The 13,713-nt window shown below is 35.3% G+C and overlaps 1 protein-coding gene across 1 annotated transcript; it reads right to left on the reverse strand.

Annotated features, from left to right (window-relative positions):
* Positions 1-4,278: 4,278 nt before the first annotated feature.
* On the reverse strand, positions 4,279-12,593 carry LOC104101129 (uncharacterized). The gene is made up of 11 exons (XM_009608547.4): positions 12,316-12,593; positions 10,110-10,283; positions 9,963-10,024; positions 9,671-9,736; positions 9,460-9,567; positions 9,158-9,224; positions 8,795-8,879; positions 7,663-7,823; positions 6,677-6,778; positions 5,813-6,035; positions 4,279-4,568 (listed from the first exon to the last, which is right to left on the reverse strand). Exons 1-11 carry the CDS (start codon positions 12,352-12,354, stop codon positions 4,435-4,437), a joined length of 1,221 nt encoding a protein of 406 aa, XP_009606842.1. The 5' UTR covers positions 12,355-12,593; the 3' UTR covers positions 4,279-4,434.
* Positions 12,594-13,713: the final 1,120 nt, after the last annotated feature.

Below are 13,713 nucleotides of genomic sequence, written 5' to 3' on the forward strand. Positions count from 1 at the left end.
CACTCCAACCTCACAGTCACTCTTTTCTCACAGTCACTCGGCACTCGCACTCAGTAGGTACCTGCGCTCACTAGGGGTGTGTACAGACTCCAGAGGGGCTCCTTCAGCCCAAGCGCTATATCAAGCCAATCATGGCATATAACAATAAAACATGCTGCAGCGTGCAGCCCGAACCCATAAATATTCTCACAATTAGGCCCTCGGCCTCACTCAGTCATCAACCTCTTCAGTCTCTCGGGCTCAAGATGTCATGAAAATCAACCAAAAAATGATAATATGATGCATCAATATATAGCAACAGAGACTGAGATATGATATGAAATGAATGAACATGACTGAGTATGTAATTACAATTTGAACATATAATTCAACCACAGAAATGACCCCAGTTGGTACCAATAATAACAACATATGTCTAAGCATGATTTTTAATACGAGTCTCAGCTCAATTTTCTCTAACACATAGAGAATATACGGATGTCAATAGATTATTCAACTACACAGTTCCATGAAATTTGACCAAGTCACAATTTCTATGGTGCACGCCCACACGCCTATCACTTAGCATGTGTGTCACCTCAAAACCAATCACATAATACATAATCCGGGGTTTCATACCCTCAGGACCAAATTTAGAACTGTTACTTACCTCAAACCGTGTAATTCTTTATTCTGCTATGTCCTTGCCACGAGAATTGATCTCCGAAAGTCTTGTATCTAGCCACAATTAATTTGATTCAGTCAATACCAATTATTGTAATTAATTCCATAAGGAAATACTAATTTTCCAATAAAAATCCAAAATTCACTCAAAAATCGCACGTGGGGCCCACACCTCGGAACCCGACAGAAGTTAAAAAATATAAACGTCCATCCAACCACGAGTCCAACCATATAAATTTTACCAAATTCCGACATCAACTCGACCCTCAAATCTTCAATTAAAATCTTTGAAGATTTCTACCATTTTCAACCCAATCTTTACCCATTTGAACTCAATAATCTTTTCATAAACCTTATTGGTATGTGTATGTATAAATAATACTCTAACACCCAAGAATTATGCTCTTAATTACCCAAACTCGAAATTGAAGATTAGGGGTTAGAACCTTGCCTCTTGGGTGAAGATCTTGTGATATTTCCTTGTTGGATTTCAAATCTTGAACAAGATCTTGATGAACAAAGCACTTGAGCTTCTTCCTCTCTCTAGAAAACTCTCCCTTCTCTCTAAAAATGTCAGATTTTGGCTAAAAAATGAGCTTCAAGGGCTATAAATCGAAGCTGGGTCGGGTAAAAAATAGAAAGAATGGAAGTCCCGACGCAGTTATGCGATCGCATAACACGTATGCGGTCCGCATATCGGCCACATAATTTGGCCTCCAAAACTGGGCGTGACTGACCCGGTCTGCGGTCATTATGCGGCCCGCAGAACGGGTCTGCAGTCGCATAATGCACTGCAGATTTTTCTAAAATCATGACTCACAACTGCTTCACTCTACGGCCATTATGCGGTCCGCAGAGTGATTCTACGGTCGCATAATGGACCGCAGAAACGCATTTTTCTGCCATAATTTTTTTTTCTAGTGTATTGTTCAACCTCGGCACCATAAAATCTTAATTTTCTTAGCAAAAATTCTTCGGGGTCGTTACACATAAGTCAATATCCGATCAACCTATCAACTTAAATTCTAAACCTTGGAACTAAGTGTTCCAAATCATTCCAAAACCTCACTAGACCCGAAACAATTACCTCGGCAAGTCAAATAACCAATGTAAAGCATAAATTGAGCAGTAAATGGGGGAACGAGGTTGTAATACTCAAAACGACCGGTCGGATCGTTACACTTCTCTAACCCTCATCATTCATTACCCCCTACTAGTAGATCTTATAGGGGAGATTTTCCTCAAATGAAATAGCGAGGTCCCGGTTGATTGATCGTTTGTAATCTGTGTTTCCCCAGTTTGTTCCGCTAGTTGAGCGGTTGGGTCCATGGGTTTGTTGTTGATCCCAAACATGGTATTTCCCTTGAATAAATAATCAACAAGTTAGAATAACAGAAAATTAAAAAGTAGTTGTGCGACTAAAGAAATCTTATTGATCGTTGGCCTTTGAAGCGGTGGTGTTGAAATGGAATACAATCTCCATAAGTGAGAAAGATAATCTTGCTAACAAACAGAATAAGAACTCAATGATTGATCATAAAGTATTTTATGTTTTTAGATGTCCTTTACAAATGAATAGAATAAGGTATTTATAGCCTAGAGGGGATGAGATTGTTTCGAGTTCCCAGCCTGCAAGCCAGGTTTGCAGTTAGTGTGTTGGAGAAATTCTCTTCAACAATCACTATGGTTGCATAACAGACGATGGTCACGATCTCATAAAGGATCTGATATAGCTGAAGTCGGTACCGAAAGCATTTGACATGTTTCAGGCACGCGCTCCTCCAATTGAGCTCTTGTTTTGAGTTGAAGAGGCGGTTCCGGTCACAGCCCCTCTACTTACATGTCTTGACCTCATGCTCATGGGTCTGGACTCACTTCCATCACGTGTTATTATTTTGTTGTGGTACGTGATAAGGCCGAATTTTATCAATACATACACAAAAAAAAGAGTGGATGAAAAAGAAATGGCATTCAGAAAAAGATCTATTTATACTAGAGAGAATATTCCAAAGAGGAGTAGGAGAAGAAGAAGAATGCGGTTAAAATAAAAAAGAGAAGGAAAAAAATGATAGATAAAAAAAGAAAATGAAAAGGATAAGTTAATGAGGGATAATTCAGTAAGTATAGATAAGGATTTCTTTTTTAAAAAATTTAGTTTTCTGCTTTTGCTCCTGGGAAGAGTCAAGAATTTATAGTTTCTTCCCAAAAATAAAAAAGTTGCTCAAAAGCACTTCTCCTTCTTGGCTAAATAATCTTAAATTTCCAAAAAAAGTACTTTTTAGAGAAAAAATTTGGCATCCAAGAAGCTTGGCCAAACTGAATATATATTGAAATGGGCATCATTGTTCTTATCTTCATTACAATTTCATCAATTGTTTAATTTTGTTAAATATTATTATTATTTTCAATAGAAATGAGTCATTAATTCTACTGCCAGTGTCGGGCATATGTCCCTTCCATACGGTACCATTGTTTTAACCTTTAATATAGTACTATCAATTTTATAATTAATTAAATATTATTATTTTTTATTTCTTTAGGTGTAATAAAATTTCTATTGTATATTTTGGTAGATATCTCCACTAAACACGTCCACTATTCTTACGGTCAGACGAATAATATTTAAGATTTTATAGATAAATTCAAATAAACAAAACTAATACACTATTTAATTTACTGTCTTTTGAGTTTCTTTTTTCAATCTTTTTTTTCCCTTAACCACGCGATAATGTAAGGACGAAAATAATGTTTAACATGTAACTGGTAATTGTATGTAAGCATAAAAAACAAAAATTTATCTATTAAAAGTATTTTAATTACTAGATTTAATATATTTACTTAGAAAAAACAATCATATAACTATATAAAAAGAAAAAAGAAGAGTTCAAGCCTTTCAATGTGCAAAGAAATACTTTCTGCTTTCGTGGTAATTGAAGAGGAAAAACAATGGTGGCAGAAGACATGCTCAATACTAGCAGTAGAACAACTCCCGCCAGAATTTTTCTTCTTTTTGCTTCCTAATAAATACCAAACCAAAAACAATCTTGCCCTTTCAAATTCATAGAAACACATGGCAGTAATTTAAGCTACTATTTACAAATTTACAATCACTGCAGTGATTTTCACTCTATTGGTATAAATACCGGATGCTCAACGTTAATAGTTACTTCAAAACATTTTAGCGCTTCAGGATAAAAGATAAATCACCTATTTTAACGGCTTTCGTCCTACCAATTAAGATACTAGTCAATTTGGACATAGCTCCTCTTTTAGTAAAAATGACAACGGCGAGTAATACCATTAATCTAGGTTAGATTTAAGTACACTTTTACACTTCACATGCGCAACAATTTATTGTAATTAACAAATTAAAAGAATAGCTCCTGAACAATTTCAGTGGAAATGCTATTGCAATATATATTCGTGGTAATAGCAGGGACCAACTTGCCTTCTCACAAAGATGAGTTGCTCCTTTTCAATCAATAACGAGAACCGAGACTCTAAAATCTCCTCTAGGAACAAACATTATAGTGATAAGCTGAACCGAAATTCGCAAATTTTGCTTAAAAAGAAACATGAAACCACGCATCAGGAGTTAAAGGAGTGCACTCTAAATGACCAAAGCAGCACAACTTTCATAAATCATACAAACACGATAAATTAATTAATAACAATTAAAAGGAACAACACCGGGATTTGCACGAGTTGGTAAGAAGAAATAAGCAAGATTATGACTAAACACGGCCAACGATGATCAATGATAGTGTGCCTTCACAGGAGTACTTGGCTGCCATAATCAGAATTGAACTTGTCATACCTATGTGCATGGAGATGAGCGGAAGGTCTTGTGTTCTTCAAGGCCATCTCGATATCTCTCTCTGTAATCTGTCCAACCTTCGGCAACTCTGCAGAACAATGCAGATTTCAGTACTAATGCCTGAAGCCCAAGCTAAATAATCATGCATAGGATCTCAGCAAACCATTTAAACCTCCACAAATTGTAGTAAAGTGATGTTACAGATTTTGCATGTTGTAATCCCAAAATGAAGTTCACAGATTACAAATGTGTCTTCTTGAAATTTCAAGGACGTGGCTCAATAGAAAATCTTCTAAGAGTAATGCATGACTTACAGGATCAGTTTGACGAAAAATTGCACAATAATCAATAATAACTGTGATCAACTTCTCAAAAGCAGGAGAGTTGAATACCAGATATTTTAGACATGATGGTTGCAGTAAAAAGTTAACCTTTATGATCTCTAATTTGATGTTGACTCCTAGAAGACTATTATCACATGCATTTGCATCTGTGCTGTGTGCATAGGAAATGCTTAAGTATCCAGAAATAGTTTCATAAAGAACATTTGCCCAATATTTAACATAAATAATATGGAGACGAGTTTTTATCCTCGGGAACCTGGAGCACCACATGACCATAATCAAAAGTCAGAACTCTAAAGAAGGCAGATACATGAAGATTTCTGAGTTCTGACCATCAGAGATGACAGAATATAGAAGACAACTGAAACAAGGAGAGATGCCTTACTCTTTGTAACATCAACTCTAGAAAGAGTTTCGTGAAGGTATGAGATTTACTTTTCTACCAGACTACATATTTTTCTATCAGGCCATGAACTAAAGGAAATCCAATAATCTTATCTTGAGAATTTGTTGGAAGCATAAATCAAAGTCGTGTTGATATGTCAGTAAGGAATCACCAAATCCATATGTACTCCCCTATGTCCCAATCTATGTTGCGTGGACTTTCCAAAACAGCACCAGCACCCGTGTCGGATCCTCCAAAAATGCACTACTTTTGGAGGATCCGACACGCACCTATGACATTTTCGCAAAGTCCGAGCAACATAGGTCCCAATTTATGTATCATACTTTCCTTTTTAGTCTGTCCCAAAAAGAATGTAGTACTTCCTTATTTAGAAATAACCTAATTTTAAACTTCCTACTAATGAGATTGATTTATAGCCACACAAATATCTATGGCTTCTTTTAAACCACGCGTTTTAAAAGTCTTTCTTTCTTTCTTAAACTCCATGCTGAGTCAAATACCACCACATAAATTGGGATGGAATCAGTAGGTGGCAAATATTAAAAGATCAATGCAGGCACGATGTATGTAAACATGGCATACCATCCTCGGGCACCACTACTTGTTTCTCTTCCAATTTTGCTATTAGGCGTCTCAATGGTTGCATTGCAGCCTCCTTGCACAATAACCGGATATCAGAACCTGAAAAACCTTCTGTCTTTTCTACCAATAAGTCATAGGGTAGAGTCTCCTCTTCACGTGCCGATGATAGTAATTCCTCAAACATAGCCCTCCTTGCTTCTGGCTCTGGTAGAGGCACAAGAATCTAAAATTACAGTCAGAAGGTGAGTAACTGATAGTTTTGGCAAGCTGAGGTTACTTGTCAGATAGGATTTGGCATTGTAGTGGAAAAGAATAAATAAAATCACACGAATTTGTTTTTCAGATGTTTCGTTCTTTTCCTTACTTTAAGCAGATATCTAACATGTGTTCAGACAGAGATAACTAAAAGGATTCCTCACCATCACTGACCAACCCCTTAAAATGTACAAAGATAAGGAAGGAGGTTATTACCCTATTAAAAATAAAAATATCGATTCACAATGAGACCAGCAACTGAACCAACATTTGACTGGACCAAATACCAAATAAAATTTAAAAGATTAACAAACAAATTAGATGGGACTCAAACCACCACCCTCTAGTTAAAGACTCAAAGCTCTTACCACAATAAAAGCTTCCATCGGCTCCAAATTTGGCATGTTCAATACAAATTTACTAGGTAAAAAAATTTACATTAGCTTCAAATTTCACATGTTCGACCCCAATGTACTAGGTGGTCTTGAAACAGAAGACCTGCTAAAGCTAAAATTCAGTTAAAATTTGTCTTATTGCTCTTGTTCTTTTTCATTTGACCGATGGTCTCATTATCAAGCAGAATATGTTTCAGGTGATTTGAAAGAGTACCCGCTTCTCAAGACGCCGGAGCATAGCTGCATCTAGTTCCCAGGGAAGATTTGTTGCTGCCAGAACAAAAACAAGTTCATTTGTCCGCATCAAACCATCCATCTGCAACCAAATTCAAATTAATAATTTCGATAAAAGTATGGCTGTAAGCAAACAATTTCTTTGTTAGGGCCCGTAGTAACATAGAAGACAAATCACTATCTGAAGACATTCTAAGCTTACATATAGGTATGGTTTGATTTTCTCTCTTTTTTTTTTTTTTTTTGGAGGAGGAGGTGGTATGGTTTGAATTTCTTTCCTTGGGGGACCGGGGGATAAATTAAGCATGGTTTATTTTCTTCAGAACTTTTTGTCCTAGTCTTTGCATGACTATTGGTTATTCCTGATGATGGGAACAAATGTTTAGTCCGATTTTGCTTATATCGCTTCAAATTCTCACATCCTCTTTACAGGTAGTGACCCTCTCTTTTTAGTTCCTAAAATTACCCTCTTGAGTACTCTCACAATAACAACGTACACATAATAGCACCACATGATTGAGCACATAATGGTGACCCTAATAATGGAACATGGAGATCATACAGGAGCAAAGTATTTTCAGAGTCCAAAACTAAGCTCACTACTTCAATAGGGTGGGAAAACCAACAGAATTCTTGTAATTTGCTGACATTCAAATCGGGTTTAGCTTTAGGTACTTTACATCTCATGATAAAAGGATAAGATTCTGTAAGATGCAATCTCTCAGGTTCATCTATCTTGAGGAATGTATTTGAAGCATTCATGGAGTGCTATAACCTAGCGTACCCCGACCACACAAAGAAGAAAAAGACAAAGAGGCCATCATCTTCTAGGGTTAGTAATTGGCTCTTGATTGTTGTCAATTTTGACACAGTGTGGTCATTGCTAACAAGGACAATGATACATCTGGGGCAAGTAAATTGGACTTTTGCATGTCCTCAATGCACTTTTTGAAAGCCAAGTATCACCTGTATGAGCAATTCCGTCTTTAAACGCCTACTAGATTCATGCTCACTACGTGCTTCACCACGTTGGCTAATGATTGCATCAATTTCATCCAGAAATATCGTTGAAGGTGCATGATGCCTCGCCAGGTCGAATAACACTTTTATCAATTTCTCTGAATCACCTGTATCATAGTGGAGATTTTCAAAGGATATAGAACAAATTAATTATCTTGAACTCATGTACCTAATAACTTATTAAACTAGTAGCAGATGAGATACCTTCGGGATGATCTCCCTCGACTTTGACTATATAAATTTCGATAAACATGGTTAACCTACCTCTAATTATGTATTTCTTTACGTTATAACAGATAAACAAACAGGTTTACCAGTAAAAACCGACATCATAACTGTTTTGTACAGAAGCTGAACGATAGGAACCCCTGGCCCTAACCGTATACAGGTTTTTCATTATGTGACCACCCCGTGAGATGTCAATTCCCGTCAAGGCTGAAAACAGATGAGAGCAGTTGACGCCTCCGTGTAGGAACACAAAGCTTTTCTTTTATCACTAACTGCTGCAACATAACTTCATTTATACTAGGTAACAAGCTACATCAGAACATGCATTTGACATTATTTAAGACATAACTCATCAGAGTTCCTTATTTCCTGTGACCCCGGTATGTCTACCTTGTTCTACAAATAAACCGTGAGCCCAACCATGTTCACAGTTTCCATCTCATTCCAAAATTTGCAACTTTCAGGGGAAAGTAAGCAATAAAATAGAAATTACAGCTAAATTATTGCCAAGCTTAAATATTTATAGTACTTCCCCCACTTAAAATTGAATACAATATTTTCTACCAGACGTCTAATATTTTCCTTTTTCTTTTAATAGGATGGTTATATCAGTTTTTTCCTCATTTCTTTTCTAATATCATATAACTCAAAGCAGTGTTCAGTTGCATTTACTTTTCCCAATATCTAAATGCTTGAAATTTTCCAATATTTGCCCCAGTTTTCTTTTCAGTCGATGTTAAAGCAGTATAAATTTTCAATTGTTATATGCATAGCTTTGCCAGACAAATCAGATTGTCCAACTTGGAAAATTGGTAAAAGCATATTAGTAAATCACAAAGCTAGTTCTTACCACGCCATTTGCTGACGACTGATGATGCTGAGATGTTGAAGAAAGTGGTGTTGCATTCAGTAGCAACAGCCTTTGCTAGCATGGTCTAGAAAATCAACATGAATATGGAATAAGATAACTTGTTAGTTAATAATCCTTCATTTCGGTCCATCAGCCTTATCATGTTACTGAAATTTTAAATATACACATACCAACATGAGATGAATACAAAGAGTGGACATATCACACAATAATAGTACCAAAGATCGGAAATAAACAGTTGAAATTGTAAAAAAAAAAGACAGTGAAATTCAAAATCACAAAAACAGGACACAACATTTAATTTCAATAGCATATCAAGCAGAAGAAAAAGTGACTACAAACCTTTCCTGTTCCTGGTGGGCCAAAAAGAAGGATACCTTTCCATGGAGAAAGAAGACCTGTAAAGTACCTAAAAACAGAAAAGAGAACCTGTCTCAGTTATGAGGACTCCAGTCTCTCTTTTGATCTCCAAAGGAAGTAGTTCAGGAAAAAATGTTAAGAAGCAAAAACCCCAGAAAAATATTGTTGGGTATACTTCATAGACAAAAATTCATTCTTTAGGTTTGTACCACAAAATTAGAATCTCTTTGTATTCCACTTGGGCGATAGTAGCACATAGATAAGCGTTCGTTTATAAAACCTACTTTGGATATTTTATTGGCATGACAACAGCCTCTTTAAGTAGATGTTTGGCATTCTCCAATCCCTTTATGCTCTCCCACTTAACATCAGGGCTACCACGAATAATATCCCTGGTAAGGTTAAAAAACATAGAAATTTGGGAAAATATGTGAGCATGATGGGAAATGAGGTTCAATTAACAGCAAGAGGTTCAGGTCATTTTCAGTCACTTACCTAATTAAGCTTTCTCCTAAAGCACGCATTTCTGCTGACTCAAAAGGAGGAAGCAGAGATCTCTGCCTGAAAAGCAAGCATCAAAATCTGTTAAATCAGGAGAGGGAATGATGCTCCAAAGTTAATAGTTGTTTTATCTTCAACAATGAGTATGTCAAATAGTTATTGGAAAACAAATATTCAGTGACAGAACATGCACAGTGTACATGTTTTTAATTGAAGACAGTTGTGCAGTATTGAACACCAGCAACCAAACACAAAATATTTAAGGTCATTATTTTGCGAATCATACGGTTTTTCATCCCCTCCGGCAGATGAAACTCCATTAGAGTGCGCTGAGCTCCCATTATTTGCCTAAACCAAGACAAACCGGTTAAGCATCTCAGACAGATAACCATGCACCAAGTGTAGGATTATGTGATCACTATTACAAAAATACCTGACTGTACTGTTCATAGATGGACAAATCTGAGGTCTTCTTTACATGTCCATTTCCATTTGATGTCATAGTCAAAGAATTTCCGTTATATACAGCTCGACCATTTTCAGCCGCATCTTCTGCAGCAGATTCTTTCTTCCTCCCAAACTTAGCATCATAGAACAACTTGAAGTCCTGAATATGGACAACAAAGCAAAGTATCTTATTTAATGCTTCCTAATTGAATTTTATAAATTTCATCAAGAGACAACATCTAGGCTTAGGAAATCATTCAACACTTTCAATTAGGTATAACAAATTACTCAGGTTCACTCACTTACAAAAAGAAAAATTAATTATTTAGGTTCACTCTTTTGAACTTCACACCAACTTTCTTAAAATTGATAACATTTATATCAACTATTCCCCAGGGTACCTGCTACCTCCCATCAACACAGTGTACCGGGTAACTCTGTCCACCAAAGACTAATCACTACCAAATTGTTTGGAAGACCAGGATGTTATGAATGAGTGAGAAACAAACCAAGTCCTAAGTAGTTCAAATTAATGAATGACAATAGTCATGCATCCCAATATCCCACATTATTTTCAGCAAATAAACAGCTCAAAAAAACAATTATCACTACCTGTAGGAATGTACACAATGTCGAGCACATACTTTTAAGTTCTCTATCTTCTATCGACATCATTACAAAATATGTCTTCTCAAGATTTTTAGCTAATACTCCCTCCGTCGAATTTATGTGATGTTATTTCCTTTTTTATTTCTCCCAAAAAGAATGACACTGAATCTATTTTTAAAAACAATTTAACTTTAAAATTTTCATTTAACCCCTAATGAGATGATATATAGTAACACAAATAACTATGGCTTGTTTTAAACTACAAGTTTAAAAGTCTTTCTTTATTTCTTAAACTCTGCTAAGAACACTTTACATCAACTAAGCTAAGAATCATTCAATATTGAATATTGAAACATCGTTCCCCTTTCATTCTACACAGGACTAGAATATACAAAGCGAAAATCATATCAAAACCAGTGTTTTAAAAGGCGTTTTCAGGGCGAGCCCTGTGACGAGGCGCACCAAAAACACCCTGAGGCGATTGTGGGGCAAAAGTCTCAAGAGGCGTACGCCCAGCAATTCGGGGCGTACGCCCGAGCGTTCAGGGCGTACGCCTGGGCGTTTGAAGCGCATTTTTTAGTGAAGCGTAAGCTCCAGAGATTTTTTCAAATTAAAACAAAATTTGTTGAATAAGTCCTTCATATAATACCCAAATTCTCAAAAGTGAGCTTGGTAATTACTCAAAAGTTTTAAAAAGGAACTGAAATATATTAAATTTAAAAGTCAAAACTTTTTTTATTGATTGAAACCCTAATTCATGGTCTTTCCCAATTCTTTATCTTGTCCGTTAGTATGCTAATATCCCTAACGAATATTCAATTTTGTTTTTTTACAAATTCAATGAGAACTACATTCTCCTTTATGAGCAAGTTCAAAGTTTAAATTGCAGGTCAGTCATCCTTTTTGTTCCTCCATGTAAAAAACTTTATTCTTTTCGACTCAAGTTACTTGTACTTCTAAGTAGCGTATAATAAATTGTTTTAACTAATTTTTTGTGGGGATAGAGCACATCTACATATATGTTTTTCACATATTTATAGTTTTCTTCAATTTTTATGCAATTTTACTGTTTATAAATATTTACTGTAATTATATTATTTTATAAAATATTAAAAATTAAATATCTATGGGGCTTACACCCCGTGCTTCGGGCTTAACCTCGCTGAGGCATATGTAAAACTACGCCCAGGCCTTTTAAAATACTGATCAAAACTTAAACAAGCAAACTCGTATCCCCTAATTTCCTCCTAGCAACATTTTGTTACCAATTAAACAGTCCAAAATAAAATTCCTAGTTTCTGAACTTTATTTTAGTTTCCTTTCCAAGATTTTCGAATAATCAGATGTGACACAATCAAATAAAAACTGAAAAAGTCAAAATTCAACCAAAAAAGTCAAATTCACAGCATTCCTTCACTAATTCAACAGCTCAAAAGTAAAACAAACACAATTATCACTACATGCAAGAAATTAAACAATGCGAAGCACTCTCTGAACTTCACTCTAAGTTCAACAACTATCAACGAAACAAGCACGAATTAAGCATTCAGAATTAAGAGTAGTTCTTCGGCGAGTTCGAGTACCTCAAATGACCAGCGCGTGATAGAAGGTTCGTCGGCCATTTGGTTTTTCCGATTGAGAACTCTGACAGAAAAGAGAGATCTCTGCAGAACTCTCTCTCTCTCTCTAATCCTGCGTCAAAGACACGCAGATACACGCTACACTATGTGTACGTAAGCAATTATTAATGGAGAATACATTTATAATAAGATTTAGAGCAGTGCTAAGTGAAAATCAGGCATGTGCTTAACTTTAAAAAAATAGGGAGAGAATCTTCAAGTAAGAGCTGTGGAGTGGACCTGAATATATTTGAGCTGTCGTGTATGTATAATAGAAGCACAACCGTGAGGCCAAGAGGTAGCGGTTGTCTAATTATTGACCTTTTTTTTAATTACTTTTGCCAACTATAAAAACTTGTACAATTGCCTAATTAAGATTAGCTTTTAACATTAAGATATATGAATTTGAATAACGATTGTTCAGATACTGACTTTAAATTTTAACTTAAATAAATAATTAAGATTTTTTTATTTTCTGAATATTTGAACGTGTATAATTTTTTAATTTAGAATTTCATAAATTTAAGTATTATATTTACAAATTTTAGAAAACTTAGAAAAATCTCAGTTAATATTATGACATTAAAGAATTTCAAGACTCGTGTGTTTATTTTAGTCGATAGGATTTTCCTCTTGTGTTTATGTTAGTCGATAGGATTTTTCTCATATCGTTAACTTTTGTATCGTGCCGCTAACGCACCTCTTTCTCTTTTGCATTTTTCTTTTGTTATGAAAAAGGTCCGTGGCGAATTATTGATTCTAGAGTTGCTTATTTTCCTTTTGCCTCTTTGTTGTTTTACAAAGTGCGAGTCCTCAACAAATTTAGGATTTCTAGTAAGGGTACATTAATAAAAAATAAATAAATAAATAAATAAATGGTAATTGATCTTTATTCTCTTGATAAATAACTCAACTTTCAATCAAGTGCACTTTTTTGGACCATGAGTGTCAACAGTTAATATTATATCAATTTTAAAAAATATGTACATAAAATATTTAATTTTGAGAAAAGTCTATGAGTTCACGTGCCTTATAATTTTGTCTATAAATCCGCCCTGGTAAAGAGATTAGCATGATAGCAGCGGTGATTATAGTTGACAATATTAATTATGAAATAGTGGCTAATGGCAGTGGCGAATAATGTGGTTATGTGATAGGAGTGGAGAGAGTAACGGTGAAAGACCATCTCCTCAAGAAGGAGGAGAAGAAAAAGATGGAGATGACGAATAATGTGGTTATATTTTAAAAAAACGTACAAAATATAAAACTAGTTTTGCAAGAGGACATACCATTAACTTTTTCAAAATGTATAGGTCCAGCGGCACATTTTACAAAGGGACGATTCATTAGTCAAGATTTACG

Source organism: Nicotiana tomentosiformis, chromosome 12 (genome assembly GCF_000390325.3).
Source record: "Nicotiana tomentosiformis chromosome 12, ASM39032v3, whole genome shotgun sequence".
In the NCBI taxonomy this organism is placed as follows: domain Eukaryota; kingdom Viridiplantae; phylum Streptophyta; class Magnoliopsida; order Solanales; family Solanaceae; genus Nicotiana; species Nicotiana tomentosiformis.